Source organism: Scomber scombrus, chromosome 22 (assembly GCF_963691925.1).
Source record: "Scomber scombrus chromosome 22, fScoSco1.1, whole genome shotgun sequence".
NCBI lineage: Eukaryota > Metazoa > Chordata > Actinopteri > Scombriformes > Scombridae > Scomber > Scomber scombrus.
The window spans coordinates 9,872,861-9,889,080 of NC_084991.1; the positions used below are offsets into that span (position 1 = coordinate 9,872,861).

A 16,220-nucleotide genomic window follows, 5' to 3' on the forward strand; every position below is an offset into this window, starting at 1 on the left:
CAGAGGAGAGATCACATACAAGCCTGTCAGGGGGGTTTTAGGGTGTGATTCTGTACATCAGTGATATGAGGAAGGAGGGGAGGGAGGGGTAAAGGAAAAAGAAGCCGGAGATGAAGAAAGTCACCTCGCAGACGGAAGATGGAGCAGAGTTGACGAGCACAGACGCACAAACAGACGCCACACGCTCACACACACTTGACGCTAACATGTGCCTATGACTACTGTGAACACACACACGGACATGTAAGGCAAGAGCAGAGGTAGCAGTTAATAAGAAACATCTGGTATTGCTGTAGCAGGAGACTGTTTTGGCCAGTTATACTGCCCCCCACCCTCTCGTGTTATACAACAAAAAACATTTTGTCAGTTTATACGTCCCCTTTTCAAAATGTTGGTGCTGGTTTGACTCCTGTTTTCTTTTTTTTTGTATCAATGTGTGTGTAATTCTTTTTAATTTTTTTTTGGAAAGAAGATGTAAATTTAAATGATTTTTAATCAGTTTTTGTCTTGATATGTTGTGGGTTTTTTAATTTTTATCACAAAACGTATTGTAGGTATCGGGTTATAGATTGTTGGCGATGGATTTGAGCGTTTTCTTATGCATTTTCTATAGAAAAAAAAAAAAAAAGGTCTTTTGGAAACAAACCACAGGGTCATTTTGATAGTCCAAATATAGAAGTGGGAGCCATTTCCTCTCCTGGCATGGCTAAAATTAACTAATATACCAGCTGTAATTTATTACGGTAAAAAGTGTGTGTGCGCAGAAAGAAAAGACAAACAGTTATCTGAACATGGGCAGAGAGGAGAGGAGGAGAAAAAAGAAACTATCTGAATTGTTCACTTTTAAAATAGATAATACACGCAGAATTCTTGCTATTCCAGATTTGTTAAACACTTCCACATCTTTCAAATCCAGAAGTCGTAATCTGTAATCACTGATGTCGTCCAGGATTTGTTCATGTACACATATCCAATATCAGAATAGCAGGAATCTTTCAGCTCACTGTCTTCAGTACTTTCACAGACCGCCTCCCTCTCCACCTGCCCGACAACCACACGACACCACCGACCTCCTGGAGGCCTCGGTCACAAAATGTTGTAACAAAAATGGTGCTGTTCTTTTTTGTTTTTTTCTAGTACGTCTTCACTCAACCTTTCCCTACCTACCAGAGTTTGTACTTGAGAGCTCTTAAGTGGAAACGTCTCTACTGAAGCACAAAAACAAGCACAGAAGACAAATTAGCATGCTCACTTTTTTATTATCTACTCGCGGCGAGGGGTCAAGAGCCAGTATGTATTATCTTTGTATAGAACAATAATTTTGACATTAAGTCTCGACTTGTGCTTTTGTGGAAATGTGCATGGCCACTGTTTTGTTTTTGAGTACTTGTATTTGGGACAGCTTTTTTTTTTTTTGACCAACCATGTTTCCAGCACAATTACAAATCTTTCTATGTTCTTCATTACAAGAGATTTTATTATTTACTTCATCAGGAGCGAGAAATCTTTGAAAATGATATTGTATACTTTATAGATTCTCAGGTTTATGGAGATAATATATTACAACTATAGCTCACTTCTAGCTTCACTTCCTGTGGTGATGAATACTCACTATCGTCACATTCTTACACTGAACCTACACCTGAAGCACTGCTGCGTAGGTTGTTGTTGGGGTGTTGGCACATCTCACACGGTCACATAACACAATAACTCATTGTGAGTCTGTATTTATGTCAGTCAACTATTGAATCTCGTGCCAAATTTGAGTGCCATTTTTATTTTATTTGGTCGTCGTTGCCTCCATTGTTGTATTTAAGGTTTTTCATTCGAATCGCCTCTGAAGGTTTGCAATACAAGATGTTATTTTCTACCTGAAAATTGTACAATCAATGAGAATAGCTGTTTTATTGTATCTGGTACAATATTATACCAGACGTGTTAAGCATTGTATGGATGTAACTACAGTATATATGTGTTTTTGTTACACATTACCATATCTGCATAGCCTAGATAAATACTCAACACTGAATTTGTTCAGGGGTATGTGCAATTACTGATCTGTAGAGGCATTATTCAATAGAAAGACAAATTACAATATCAGAAGTTGCTTATTAAACAATGTTGAACAATTGTTTGTTTGTTGACTGTGAATTGCATTACAGCTCTGAGGAAGTCATGCAGGATTACAGAGTTGAAAGCTGGATAACACATAAAACTGTGTACACACACACACACTTGTACAGTAAAGGTCAAACTGACCACACACTCGCATCACATTACATCACACATTTCCTCAGGCCAATGTTCCAACAGTTTGGGTACAGCTGCTGTGGCCGAGGATGGGAGCATATGGTCCCTCTGTGATTGGGTGGCAGTGTAACGATGTTAAAATCTTCTGTATTTGTCGTTAACCCTGATATGGTCATAATACCATATAACCGGGGACAAATGAAACATTTTGGGGATGTTATTTAGTATATGTTTCTTCCCTGTCTTCAGTGCACCTGAATGCACCACTTACAGCTACATGAAAGCAGATTTGTATGTAGTTTGACCAGAAACAATACAACAATAGAGAGTGAAATGAGGCTTATACAAAGAGACACCTGCTGTGTTGGAGCACCAGGACAGTAAAGCAGAAGATACAGCTGAGTGAACTGATTACATGGATATTTAACCACCAGTACACAGAAATACACAGATGTGTGATCTCAGGCCTATCTGTCAGCATTTTATAGCAACTATTCATCAATTGCACAGAGGGAATCTTGTAGAATATATAAAGACAAGATAATTAGACTTATACAATTTCATTTTAATGTAGAATATATCATAAAAATGATTTACACAGCGTGGTACAAAAATGCTTTTTTAAAGTTTATATGCTGTGCTGCATTTTCAGACCCAGTGCTGCTTTGCCGTGAAACTCTCCCATCCACACCAGTCCCTGCGTGTTAGTGAACGCACCTTCTCCCTCCAACCTGCAGTAGGAGAACACATCAGTTAAAAGTTTGCCTTTCATTACACATCAAGTCTTGAGTCCCAGAAAAAATAATGAATAAAAATAAAGTAAGGCTAACCTGAACAACTGTGCACCAATTAAACCACATTTCTTCAGTATAATCATGAGTAAGATCCTTAGTGTTGTAGCTCTTGTGGAAATGAAACCGTTTTCTTTTACCTGTTCTTGTTAAAGTGACCTGTGTAAATGGAGCCATCCAGGAAGGTATATGTTCCTGTGCCGTGGTACATGTTGTCTTTGAACTCTCCTTCATACTTTGCTCCGGAGGGATGCTGCAGGGTCCCTCTGCCATTCATCTGATACAGGGACAGAGATAAAATGAGGACAGGCATATATGAGAAAAGAAATGCAACCATACACCAGTGCTGGAAAGTAACTCCGTAAATTAACTCAAGTAATGTATTTAAGTGAGCACTTTTAAATTTCGTTGTACTGGTGACAATGACAATAAAGATCTATCTATCTTAAGTACAATTTTGAGGTACTTTACTTTTGATGCTATTTTATACTTCCCCTCCACTACATTTCAGATGGAAATATTGTACCTTCTACTCCACTACATTTATTTAACAGGTTTAGTCACTTTTTATTTTTCAGATGAAGATTTGACACAATCGATAATATAACAATATAACAAACTTTTAAAATACAACACATTGTTAAAGATGAAACCAGTGGTTTTCAAGCTTTTTGACGTCTTATAAAAAGCAGTGTGTAGTCAGGATCACATTTCAGATGTCTATGAGTTGTTAACAGCTCCACCAATAACTTATCATGGTTTAATTTCAATAATGTTCAAATGATCCAATATTTCACCAAAAATCAAACATTAGAGAAAAAGTCCAGAATCTGAAAACAAATGTATGTATCAGAACCTTGTTTTTTCTTCGTTCCTCTCCCATTAATCATCTCATGACCCCTCAAATTTATCTGCTGACCCTTTGGAGGGGCCCGACCCCTAGGTTGGGAACTAGTGGATTAAGACAGCTAACTGTATATAAAGTAGTGTAAACTAGCTCCACCTCCAGCAGCTACAATAGTAACATGCTGCTTATACACTGATGCTTCAGTATTAATAATCTAATGATGTCATATATAATAATATATCAGTCAGAGGTACCAAACCACTACTTCTACTGCAATACTTTAACTACATCAAGCTCATAATACTTTTTTTGTACTTTTACTCATGTAGGACTTTTACTTGTAATGGAGTATTTTGACATTATTGTGTTGGTACTTTTACTTAAGTAGAAGATCTAAATACTGCCATACACAGATGTAAGTTGGTAGACAGTAAATACATACTTTGTCCTCATGCCACCCTCCAGTGTATATAACACCATTTACTGAGGTGTGTTTACCAGAACCTCTCCTTGTTATCACCCCTGATTCAGATCTGCTGCACTCCCCCTCTGTGGGAGGAAGAACAGAGAAGGTGACACAGGCCTCCAGTTATGAATTGTACTGTAAGCATGTAAAGCTGCCAAACCCAACATTTACCACTCACCATATCTGTCCCCATTTGGAAAAATATAGTTCACTTTCAAAGGTTCTTCCCCTGCAAACACATAGACATATTTCCCCTTCAGCACCTTAGATGTCAGATGAATTTTGCAGGTAATCAACTTGGATATTTACCTTGAGTGTTTGAAGAATCTATTTCTTTTTTGTCTGAAAGAAAAAAAACACAAAAAATAAGCCAAAAGACAGGAAAGACAGAGGCAGCTGTTAGTGTGCTTGATGTTAGAAAATAAGATAATCACAATCACACCCCACCGGACATCAGTGACAGCTCAAACCGACAGGAAACGCTGTGGAGCGGCAAAGTACTGTGATGTGAGAAGTCAAACAATTAATAAAAAAGTAATTAAAGTGACACAAAGTAATTTACGCTATATATTCCCACTTCATCAAACTTATAAAAACCAGACCTGACTATAATAGTTACTCTGTACAGTCTGTGTTGTGGTGGTAGCTGGACGCAAACTGCTGTTGTCATGGTTACACGTTTAATGCGGAACTAGATTTAAAATGGTTTAAATTGTCTTTTCATAAAAACGCAGTTCAGCTCAACACACCTGTCATTCACTTTTGTAAATGAAACGTGAATGGTTTATAGATATTATTTTCTGAACATATAATGCAAAATATGATAAGTATTATAATAATTACCTCGCTCCACCTAACCGGAAAAGGAACTTTGAACTCTTGATTTTCGACCAATGAAAGAGGGGCAAGCTACCGGTGGTTTGAACAGCTGTATCAGGTTAGTAGTGCATTTGTTAGGAAAGTTTAATTTATCAAGATAATTAGGTTTTTTATGTGTTGTCGTAAATGTGTTTATTTCCGTGGCATTGTTGAGAAGTGTATCCTCTCGACTTGACTGCTGAAAAAGCCTCGCTTAGCTCGTTAAAAACAAGTGAGTAGTGAGCTGGCTAGCTGTTAGCTTGGCATACAGCTGAAGCCTGATAGACATAAATGTATATAAACAGTCACACTCGCGCGTTTCTTCTTAGACCGGCTGTATCCTGCTCTTTTGTAACTTGATAACAGCACACATTGTGAGCCAGCCAGGCGTGGAGTTGCTTTAGTCTGCATGCTCAGTTGGGTTGCATAATTGTAGCCACCAGCGCTGTGTGTGTCAGCCACCATCTCATTGCTCGCACTTGAACTGAGGAGCCACAACGAGCCACCCTGCAGCTATGTGCGACTCTGTGGATGTACAGTAGCTGTCTGCTCCGTCTGTGTCCGCAGCTACTTCTTCTCTGTGGACTATCCGGGATTCATATTGAATACTTCAAGGGCTGAGAAAAGATTTCATTGAAAATACAATCTTCTGCCTATTTTCACAGATTGTTTGCTGCTATGAAAGGACACTGATTGAAGGTGAGTATACTTTGGCATGACAGTGTATTTTCAGCAAAGCCATCATTGTCTAGCAGTGCTTAAAAAAGGGGGTTTGTATGTCTAGAGCTGCTATGTTTAGTTCCTTTTTTTAATAGTTACCAACTATTAAACTCATTTTGATATTTTTTTTTAATCATTTGGAGTCTTTTTAAAGAAAAAAAATGTCAAAATTCTTTGATTCTTACCCTAACCCTAACCCTCTGCTTTCTTTAGTCCTCTTTGATAGTAAACTGAATATTTTTTTGTTGTGGACTGTTGTTTGGGACAAAACAATATATCTTAGGATATCACCTTGGGCTTTTGGAAACACAGATTGTAATTTTTCACCATTTTCTGTCACTTCATAGACCAAGCAACTCATATTTTCATTGAGAAAATAATCAAAATCAAAATAATATTTAGTTGCAACCCTATGTGAATCTATTCACAGAGAAAATGAGTGCGAGGAGGAGAGGCGGGAAGCCCAACAGAGGAGGAGGAAGATTTAACAAGCCAAGAGGAGCTGGAGGTGGTGGTGGCGGTGGTGGAGGTGGTGGCAGAGGAAGAGGAGGAGGAGGCGGAGGAGGAGGAGGAGGAGGAGGAGGTGGCAGTAGAAAAGGAGGAGGAGCTGCTCTCTGGGATGACGATGATGATTTCAGTCTTGACTTTGCCCCTGCACGGACTAGCAGGTAAACATTCACAGTGAAGGAATTCATTATTACTTATAGAAGTAATCACAGTGTGCTCAGAGTTACTGATTTCCTCTTCTCTCTCTTCTCTATCGTGCTTCTGTGTCTGTCTCCATCTGTTATTTTCCTCCAGACCTAACAGAGGAAGAGGTGGTGGTGGTGGTGGTGTTGGTGGTGGTGGTGGTAGAGGTGGAGGTAGAGGTGGAGGTGGAGGTGGCCGTGCCGCTGGGAGGGATGGTGGTCGAGGACGGGGAGGCAGGGATCGAGACAGAGACAACAGAGGTGGTGGGAAAAGCAGTACCAGCAAGCCTCTGCCAAGGTCCCTTGCGAGACCCAGAACGTGCCTGAAGCCAGGTGACGGCATCAGACAAGAGGCCAGCACCATGCCCATGCAGAGGATTTTCATGACTAATGAGAACCAAGAACAACTCAAAGAGCTGCTGCTGCATCTACAGACCCAGGATGGTGATGAGGTCTATGAGTAAGTATATAGATCTAAATATGCATGAAATAGACTACATCCTGTCTTACTAGATTATGAGTCTGTATGAGCTCATACCACCCTCTCTGCCTCAGTGAATCTGGCTCAGATTATTCGAGGGGCGAGGAGGAGGAATATGATGAGTTGGACCACCGTGACGAAGGCCAGTTTTGGGCCACTACAGATGATCCTGTGGAGAGAGCAGAGACCCCAGAATATGATCCAGAGTCTGACGAAGAACGGCCTCCCCCTGAACCTGTGATCTCCTTATTTGCTATCGGCAAACTCTGCAGGTGATGTACAGATTTGTTTTGTTCTGTTCTTTTTTTATTGCAGATTTTAGATTTGAAACTAGTATTTTTTTTTTATCACAATGCTGTCAGGAACTTAAAGAATTAAGTCAAATGTTGATTGTGCTTGGTCTCCTAACCTCTGTTTTGCCATATCTGCTCTACATAGGTATGGCTTTGACAGGGAGCGCAGCAAGCAGGCACTGGAGGCTGGTGGAGGAGAATTTGGGGCAACACTGGAACAGCTCCTCCACCAGGTGTTCAGTGAGCGCTACGGCCAGAAAGCCATTTCCCCTGATGGCCTCGGCGGGGTGCCTATGGATGAGTGCTTGAGCCAGAGGCAAGAGGAAGCTCTGGCGCTAGCTGCCATTTACGGTGAGCGCTTCAATGAGCGCATCGCTAACACAGTCTGGACAATAACCCTGGACCTCTTATTCCTCGAAGAGGGGAACAGGAACGGCGGTGTAGTCGGGAGTGGATATGGAGAACGACCTGTTAACATCCGTGATGTCTGCCGATTCTACATGAAAGGGCAAGGCTGTCGGTTTGGGAACAAATGCAAGTTCAAACACCAAATGCCCACCCAAGGGAGGTCTGGGGCTGGTTCCCCAGACCTGACGGGCCCCAGCCAGCCTGGGATTAACAGTTTTTCTCCTCCTGAGTATGAACTACAGATTCGATTCCCCAAAGGAAACCGTTACCCATTTCAGGCACCAATAGTAGCCTTCAGCACCAATGACGAGTCCATGGGAGCTGCCGGGAGGCTCAGCGTGACTGAAAGATTATTTGGAGAGGCGCTGGCTGCGGCAAAGAGCAGCGAACCTGTTGTTTACACTCTCACCACTCTGTGTGAGGATGAAACTACCATGAAGGAACTGTTGGCCGTCAGTCATCACAAATACAGCACGCCGCCGCCTGTTGTGGCGCCTCCTCCCCCCACTCTTTCCACAGCAAAGAGTAAGAGTGTGAGGAGCAGTGCTTCTGAGGAAAGCAGGAGTAGCAGCACCAGCAGTAGTAATTACACCAACAGCAGAAGGACTGCTCCGTCTTACAGCCAGAGAAACTTAACTTGTGAGTCAACAAGTGACTTTATATCATCAGAGTTTAGCACTGTGTTTTTGTGTTTGTTTTGATATCCCATCCACTTATGCCTTTGCAGTCAAAGAGACGGAAGAGGCAGAGGAGCTGGATGAAAGGGACGAGGACGTTGACGACGATGTTCCAGTCGAGACCGAGAGTTACGTCAATCTGAAGAAGAGGATGGCAAATAAGCACAACATGAAGATAGAAAACCTACTGCAAGAAAATGGCAAGCTGTGTCGAGAGTATCAGAGGAAACAGGTAAAATATACTTGCTGCCATTTGAAACATCTTTTACATGTTGATATATCTTACTCTAATGTGTTGCTTTTCACACAGTCATCCAGGCGTTTCAAGTCCATGCTGGAACAGAGGAGGAAGCTGCCTGCTTGGCAAGAACAAGACAACATCCTGCACCTGTTGGACCGGTGTCAGGTGCTGGTGGTCAGCGGGATGACTGGGTGAGTGTTGGCATTCACAACGACTCATTTTGGAAAAAAAGCTGTTTACAAAATTGACTGAAGGAAAGAGAAGTGTTTTCTAAGACATAGGTGACTTCATAAAATCTATATGACTCTGTTTACTCCTCTGCAGATGTGGTAAGACAACCCAGATCCCACAGTTCATTCTGGATGCCTCTTTAAATGGTCCGGCCAATCAGGTGGCCAACATCATCTGCACCCAGCCGCGCCGTATCTCTGCCATCTCTGTGGCTCAGAGGGTGGCACAGGAGCGTGCAGAGCGTCTGGGCAACTCAGTGGGCTACCAGATCCGCCTGGAGAGTGTCAGGGTAATGACATTTAATGATTATTTGAGTATTTGGATTCAACTTTCAACATTTGTTCACTATGACTATTTCAGAGCATCTTGAACTTTAAATTTTGATGTAATCCTTCAATATGTTGCCAAGCTTTGCAGAATAAAATCATCCATTTTCACTCTCTTCTCGTCAGACGTCGGCCACGAGACTGCTGTACTGCACCACGGGGGTGTTACTGAGGAGACTGGAGGGCGAGGTAGACCTCAAAGGCGTCACACATGTCATTGTGGATGAGGTGCACGAGCGCACAGAGGAGAGGTGAGATTATGCAGATCACTCAAACAGAAAGTGTGCATTCAGGCTCTTCATGGTAAATTTTAGATGTTAATTTGCTGCTTTTGTAATTGTGTCACTTGTAGATATCTCAAACTGGCAAATAACAAGATTAATTTCTGAAACTTTTCCTAAAATGCACATTTACACACTCTTTTTGCTGGATTCGTGGTCACTATTTGTTTTCATCTTTTGTTTGTTTTTGTGTTTTTATCAGTGACTTCCTCCTGTTGGTGCTCAAAGACCTGATCACACAGAGGCCAGACATGAAGATTATTCTAATGAGTGCCACACTGAATGCCAACCTCTTCTCTGAATATTTCTACAACTGTCCCACTGTCCACATACCAGGTAACTGAACACATGTAGTACATACTGTACACAAAAGCTGCAAATTATATTCTGCTCATACACTTTTTTCTTCTCTTAATAAATCCTTCATTCCAGGCCGTACATTTCCCGTCGACCAGTTTTTCCTGGAAGATGCCATCTCCAAAACCAAGTAAGTTCCTCCTTTGCTCAAACAGACAAGTATATTTAACTGATCTTTTTTTTTTTTGTATAACGTTCTCTCTTCTACATTCACTCTCTCAGCTATGTGATTGAGGATGGCAGCCCTTACATGCGCTCAGGGAAGCAGAACTCGTCTTCCACAAGTGGGCGAGGGTGCAAAGGAGGGTCGAGGGACGTGGTGGACGACTTGGGTGACGACATGTGGAACTTCATGTCGTTCTCTAAAAAGGAGTTGGTCAAAGACTCCATCCCTGACCAACAGCTCAGCTTCCAGGACCTCACAGTCAGATACAAAGGTGACTTGAGAGCGAGGGTCATAAACCGAGCTGATTTGTATCATGGGTCCTAAACTCCACCTCATAGATTGTATCCAAATACATAAACATTTTTTTTTTTGTTGTGGATGCAGATACGAAGAAGTCTGCGCTGAAGACCATGGCTGCGATGGACCTGGACAAGATTAACATGGATCTGGTGGAGAGTGTGCTGGAGTGGATTGTAGATGGAAAGCACAACTACCCCCCAGGTAAAGAATTACAAATGTACTCCCAACCTGAGGGAAATCCAGTAGAGCTTGGCAGTTCTAATGTGAAATTTGAGTTCCATTGATGTAAACGTTTAAATGGCTTTTGTGTATTCCAGGTGCAGTGCTGGTGTTTTTGCCAGGCCTTGCTGAAATCAAAATGCTGTACGAGCAGCTGAAGTCCAACAGAATGTTCAACAACAGGGGCGCAAGCAGGTCTGTGTGTGACAGCAGACACGACTCCATACGCCTCTGTGATATTATCAGCCACACCACAAACCCTCCCCCTCTTTTTATGATCTTTTTATTGAGCCCTCAGTTGATAAATTGTAAGAGTTTTAATCATTTTACTCATAAGGTTCAAGCTGTTAGGAATGCAATTATCCCTCCTTCTCAAACTCTCTCTGACCTTTGCTATAAAACACTTTGCACCCTGCCAGCATTCAAATCAGTCACCACTAATCATCAAACCAGTGTCATTACCAAAATCCTCCTGTTCACTGGACTAAGAATCTGGGTATTCAAATTATATATTAATACATAAATAATACCATACTAATTTGGGTATTGTGCAAAATGTAAAGAGTGATATCACCATGAAACATTTTGATGTAATGCTTATAGTTAAGTTGGATAGAAAATGAACACTATCGAGTAATCAAATGCTTACTAACATAAGTGTACTGTACATCTTCATATCAGGTGTGTGGTGTACCCACTCCACTCAACCTTGTCCAATGAGGAGCAGCAGGCAGTTTTCAGCCGGCCCCCGGAGGGTGTCACCAAGATCATCATCTCCACCAATATCGCTGAGACCTCGGTAACCATTGACGACGTGGTATATGTCATTGACTCTGGCAAGATGAAGGAGAAAAGGTAAACTTATTTTTATCTCTACGTTAGAAAGATTATGTCTGATATATTTAAATATGTGCATTTCCACACAATCCACATACAACATATTTGTTTGGTTGTATTTTCAGGTACGATGCATCTAAAAGCATGGAGAGTCTGGAGGACTCGTGGGTCTCTCGGGCCAACGCGCTGCAGAGGAAGGGCCGAGCGGGGCGTGTGGCCTCGGGGGTCTGCTTCCACCTCTTCACCAGCCACTGCTTCAAACACCAGCTGCCTGAGCAACAGCTGCCTGAGATCCAGAGAGTGCCTCTCGAGCAGCTCTGCCTCCGGTAGATCCATCTGTTTACCCTTTGAGCACTGCCAGCTTGTTTGTCATTGTGTAAATGCAGACAGTAAGGTTTATGTATGACATGGTTATGAGGTTACTGGGTTATTTGTTTTTTTTCCTCTTGCTGTCTGTCTGATTTTTTAAAATCTTTCTCCCTCTCTCTGTAACAGAATAAAGATCCTGGACGTGTTTTCCGAGCAGATGCTTGAGTCCGTCTTCTCTCGCCTCATCGAGCCCCCGGCTATGGGAAGCCTTGACGCAGCCAAGCAGCGCCTGCAGGACCTGGGAGCTCTAACTGCAGATGAGAGGCTGACCCCGCTGGGCTACCACCTGGCCTGCCTGCCCGTGGACGTGCGCATTGGCAAACTCATGCTGTTCGGCGCCATCTTCCGCTGCCTCGACCCAGCGCTCACCATCGCCGCCAGTCTGGCCTTCAAATCACCATTTGTAAGGCACCCGCTCGGTACTGTTGAGAGAGCATATGTGTCTCTCCTTGGCATCACAACGCCACAGACATTTTTACATTTGGTCCTCCCTCTCTGTCTTTTTGCCAGGTGTCTCCGTGGGATAAACGTGATGAAGCGAATGAGAAGAAACAGGCCTTTGCACTGGCCAGTAGTGACCATCTAGCTTTGTTACAGGCATACAAGGTACAGACTTGGTGGAGAGGTAACAGTGTTTGAGCTTTTTATAGCTAGTATGTTTTTTTATTTATTCAAATGATCAATGCGATGGGCTACTCCTCTCTTTCAGGGATGGTGCTGTGCTGCAAAGAATGGCCACCAGGCTGGCTTCCTTTACTGCAGGGAGAACTTTCTGTCTTGGAGAGGCTTGCAGGTTGTTTATTTTTTTTTATTCACCACTACTTCATGCAGGGTTAACATCTAAAAAATTGTATTTGTATCCAATTAATGCTTTTCTTAATGCATGTGTTTGTAATTCCTGCAGGAGATCGCTAGTCTGAAGAGGCAGTTTGCTGAGCTGCTGTCTGACATTGGCTTCATCAAAGAAGGACTGAGGGCCAGGATTATAGAGCGTATGAGCTCTAAGGGCACTGATGGTGTTCTCGAGGCTACTGGCCCTGAGGTAGCACACAAACACACATGAGCACCAATTTACATTTACATATCAGCTGTACCGCATTACTTTTTGAGCTAACCTCTGATATCACTTTTCATTTTTCGATAGGGAAATTATTCTAATTATAAATTGTAGGTAGCTGTGACCACACTTCTTATTTCAGCCACTAAGTCTTCTTTTAAATGAACAGATTTTTTTCTTAATCTGTAGATGAGACGCAATTGTGGTCTTGAAGCGACTCTGATTATTTCTAAAGTTGCAGCACTTTAACCTTCCATAATACAGACAGGTTCACACATATAACTACTTCCACTCCCTTCCAGGCGAATCTGAACTCGGAGAACATTCGACTGATGTCTGCCATGCTGTGTGCTGCCCTCTATCCCAATGTGGTCCAAGTGCGTATTCATCCTCTCTTTTATCGGAATAAGACACTAAAAGCTGATAAAGCATAAAACTATCTGTCATGCTTGATATACTGACTTTGCTTTACACTTGCTGCACTGTGTATGATGCTGCATCTCAGGTGCGAGCTCCTCAGGGGAATTACAAGATGACCAGCAAAGGAGCGATGAAGATGCAACCCAAAGCCAACGAGCTCCGATTCATGACCAAGGACGACGGTTGCGTGCATGTGCATCCCTCCTCTGTCAACTACTCGGTGAGATAATTAAAGTGCAGAAGGTGTAGCGTCATGTTTAACAGCTAGTAAGAGAACCAAGGCCTATGACTCTCCTTTGTGCTCCAGGTTCGCCACTACAACAGCCCGTACCTGGTTTACCACGAGAAGGTGAAAACGAGCCGTATCTTCATCAGGGACTGCAGCATGGTGTCTGTATACCCTCTGGTGCTGTTTGGAGGCGGCCAGGTTAATGTGGAGCTGCACAAGGGGGAGTTTGTCATCTCCCTTGATGACGGCTGGATCCGCTTCGCTGCTGCTTCTCATCAGGTCAGTGATGAAAGATTTAACAGTTTAGAATCACATCAATAAGGAACTTTCCTTTTATCTCAGTGAGGGATGATGTGAAAAGTTTACAAGCATTTACATGAGAATCATTGCAATGTACATTATTTTAATGTTGATCAGGATGAGGAAAAAGCTTTCATACTTTCATACTCTGACAGAACTCAAACAGGCAAAAGAAAATGAGTTGCGATGTAAAAAATGAAATAACCATGAAAGACAAGCCAGAGTAAGCAAATTAACTTGACTCTGTTAACGTTATTGTGTGTGTGTGTTACCCAGGTGGCTGAGCTGGTGAAGGAGCTGCGCTGGGAGCTGGACCAGCTGCTGGAGGATAAAATCAGGGTGCCAAGCATGGACCTGTGCAGCTGCCCCCGCGGTTCCCGCATCATCCATATGATAGTCCACCTCATCACGACACAGTAGCTCTGCTACTTAATTCCCCCTTTTTCCCCCCTTTTGTCACCCTCAAGGGGCTTAATTGCATGGAGCTCTGCAGTATAGATGTATTTCTGCTCCTGCATCACTGCCACATAGTGATCTTTTTTTGTTATTCCATTGATCCCACTGAGGGATCCTCATGAGGAAGAAAATCAGGGTTAATAACCCTGAAACTGGTTGACATTTGAATTGAACATTTGAACACACGTCAGCAGGCCAAATACTGTACTTGAAGTGCAGTCCTCTGGTTGAAGGACAGTCACCACATCACCCTGCTGTCATTGGGTTTTCTGCACTAGAGGCTTTTAAAATCAAAGTTTGCCTTTGGGGGGGGGGGGGGGGGGGGGTTGCTCTATGCAGGTAGTCCACAAACCTCCAGCGCTGTTAATGCTGAAATCACAAGTCTTATTTATGTATCTATGAATCGCAACAATAGAAAAGATCTTGTTTTTGATGCCATACCACTACTGTATGTGCAGTAAATTAGCACACAGTCGATTGTGAAAAAAAGATGTCAGATAAATTGTACACAGTGCATTTTTATTTTGAGTTGTGTGTCATGCTCACAACTGAGAGGTTTCTTGGATCCATATTGGATTTCTTACACTCAAAGTGACTGCGTACCTATGGCTGTGATTGGTATTGTTTACTTAGGGTTGAATATTTATTTGTAGTGCATGATTGAGATCCAAGAGCTTCTGCATGGTATTCAATTGTTTTACATTTACTGAATGTATTTCAATGTTACAGCGATGTCAAAACTACACTTTCACAATGTGAATGAAAGGGCTTTTTAAATCAGGAGATCTTGATGGGAGTTGCCAAAGAGTTTGAAAGCTGTTGTCTTAATAACTGAGGAATTCCACTGCACAAAAATAAAAAAGTGAAGATAGCGATCTGCTGGCTTTTATTGGCATTCTTACAGATTCGGTTCTTATATTTAGCTCTGTCTTTTAGTTTTTCAGCTTTGTGATGTGTTTCAGGCCAATTGCATCTCTGATGCAACAAAAGAATTTACAGACTTGCCAGACAGGCCAACCCCTTCAGTCAAGAGTGAGTCTGTCCTGTCTCTATGACAACAGGACATAAACAAATGGGGTATCACTGTCGCAGTTGCCACTTAATACAGTGCCAAGTCCAGAACTGGTAAGATATTTATTTTAAATGAATTATTTCAATGTGTAGAATGTTGTGAAAATGCACTTTTTTGTCATGCTTATCCTTTAAAGTAAGCAAATTCCTTTATTGTAGTCTGTTTTTGAGGACTTTGGTCTAAATGCAAATTATCTTGTTCATCTAGAAGTAACTGATGTACTGTTTATTATAGTATGCTAAACACAAGAACTAATTTCACAGGTGGATGGATAATCCATGATTATATAAGGAGTGACACTGACATCTTTCACTATGGTAACGTACAGTGAACAGTCAATGCACTCAAAATATAGTCAAAGTGGAGTAACTGATCTAAATTGAGTCAAACCCTTGTATTTCTTTCAAAGCCCACCAAATCCAGGAAATCAAGATCCCACAGTTCTAGGCCTGCCAAGAAGAGTGGGAGTCCAAAAACACCCAAAAAGAGGTCATCCAGTGCCAAATCCACCAAGAAAGAGGTTGACATCCTCAGCCCAGCAGCCATGGAGAATGTCTACTACATTTCTCATAATGCAGTGGACTGTTTGGAGTTCAGAGGCTTTGGGTGGCCAAAGTCCAAGAATAAGAATAAGAAAAAAAAGAATGGTACAAAACGGAAGAAGAAAAAGTAATTATATTTTGCCAAAGCTAAGATACTTTTTTCTAATACACTAGGGTGACTGGGATAGTGAACTGTAATGCCTAATGGCACCCTCTGGTGGACAGACTGATGACAGCACAAGTAAAGGGTTTTGATAGCTGGGACTACTGCAATACAGCAATATTGTTTTTGCTTTCATGAATTCCTACAGAACTGTTCAGGAAATTTGTGCCAGTT

General features: G+C 42.1%; 3 protein-coding genes across 3 annotated transcripts; 2 read left to right on the forward strand and 1 right to left on the reverse strand.

Annotated features, from left to right (window-relative positions):
• Positions 1-2,878: 2,878 nt before the first annotated feature.
• morn2 (MORN repeat containing 2) lies at positions 2,879-4,996 on the reverse strand. The gene is made up of 6 exons (XM_062444079.1): positions 4,802-4,996; positions 4,664-4,696; positions 4,533-4,583; positions 4,331-4,437; positions 3,182-3,318; positions 2,879-2,981 (listed from the first exon to the last, which is right to left on the reverse strand). Exons 1-6 carry the CDS (start codon positions 4,806-4,808, stop codon positions 2,879-2,881), a joined length of 438 nt encoding a protein of 145 aa, XP_062300063.1. The 5' UTR covers positions 4,809-4,996.
• Positions 4,997-6,801: 1,805 nt separating this feature from the next.
• Positions 6,802-15,144, forward strand: dhx57 (DEAH (Asp-Glu-Ala-Asp/His) box polypeptide 57). The gene is made up of 22 exons (XM_062443433.1): positions 6,802-7,081; positions 7,177-7,374; positions 7,541-8,442; positions 8,531-8,712; positions 8,791-8,912; positions 9,046-9,241; positions 9,405-9,529; positions 9,762-9,895; positions 9,992-10,046; positions 10,139-10,353; positions 10,467-10,583; positions 10,700-10,796; positions 11,283-11,456; positions 11,564-11,764; positions 11,934-12,210; positions 12,318-12,413; positions 12,517-12,600; positions 12,712-12,849; positions 13,167-13,241; positions 13,370-13,504; positions 13,592-13,792; positions 14,090-15,144. The coding sequence occupies exons 1-22, from the start codon at positions 6,984-6,986 to the stop codon at positions 14,231-14,233; spliced, it is 3,966 nt and encodes a 1,321-aa protein (XP_062299417.1). The 5' UTR covers positions 6,802-6,983; the 3' UTR covers positions 14,234-15,144.
• Positions 14,875-16,014, forward strand: LOC134004825 (small lysine-rich protein 1). Its single transcript, XM_062444221.1, has 2 exons — positions 14,875-14,880; positions 15,751-16,014. The coding sequence occupies exons 1-2, from the start codon at positions 14,875-14,877 to the stop codon at positions 16,012-16,014; spliced, it is 270 nt and encodes an 89-aa protein (XP_062300205.1).
• Positions 16,015-16,220: the final 206 nt, after the last annotated feature.

Excerpts from the sequence above, each read along its gene's own strand:
- dhx57 (XM_062443433.1), top strand. The coding sequence starts at position 6,984 with ATGCCCATGCAGAGGATTTTCATGACTAATGAGAACCAAGAACAACTC. Across the intron at positions 9,242-9,404 it reads TCCGCCTGGAGAGTGTCAGG|ACGTCGGCCACGAGACTGCT; the intron begins GTAATGACATTT and ends TCTTCTCGTCAG. Across the intron at positions 10,354-10,466 it reads CCTCACAGTCAGATACAAAG|ATACGAAGAAGTCTGCGCTG; the intron begins GTGACTTGAGAG and ends TTGTGGATGCAG.
- morn2 (XM_062444079.1), bottom strand. Across the intron at positions 3,319-4,330 it reads GAGGGTGGCATGAGGACAAA|ATGAATGGCAGAGGGACCCT; the intron begins GTATGTATTTAC and ends TCCCTGTATCAG. Across the intron at positions 2,982-3,181 it reads GGTCACTTTAACAAGAACAG|GTTGGAGGGAGAAGGTGCGT; the intron begins GTAAAAGAAAAC and ends CTCCTACTGCAG.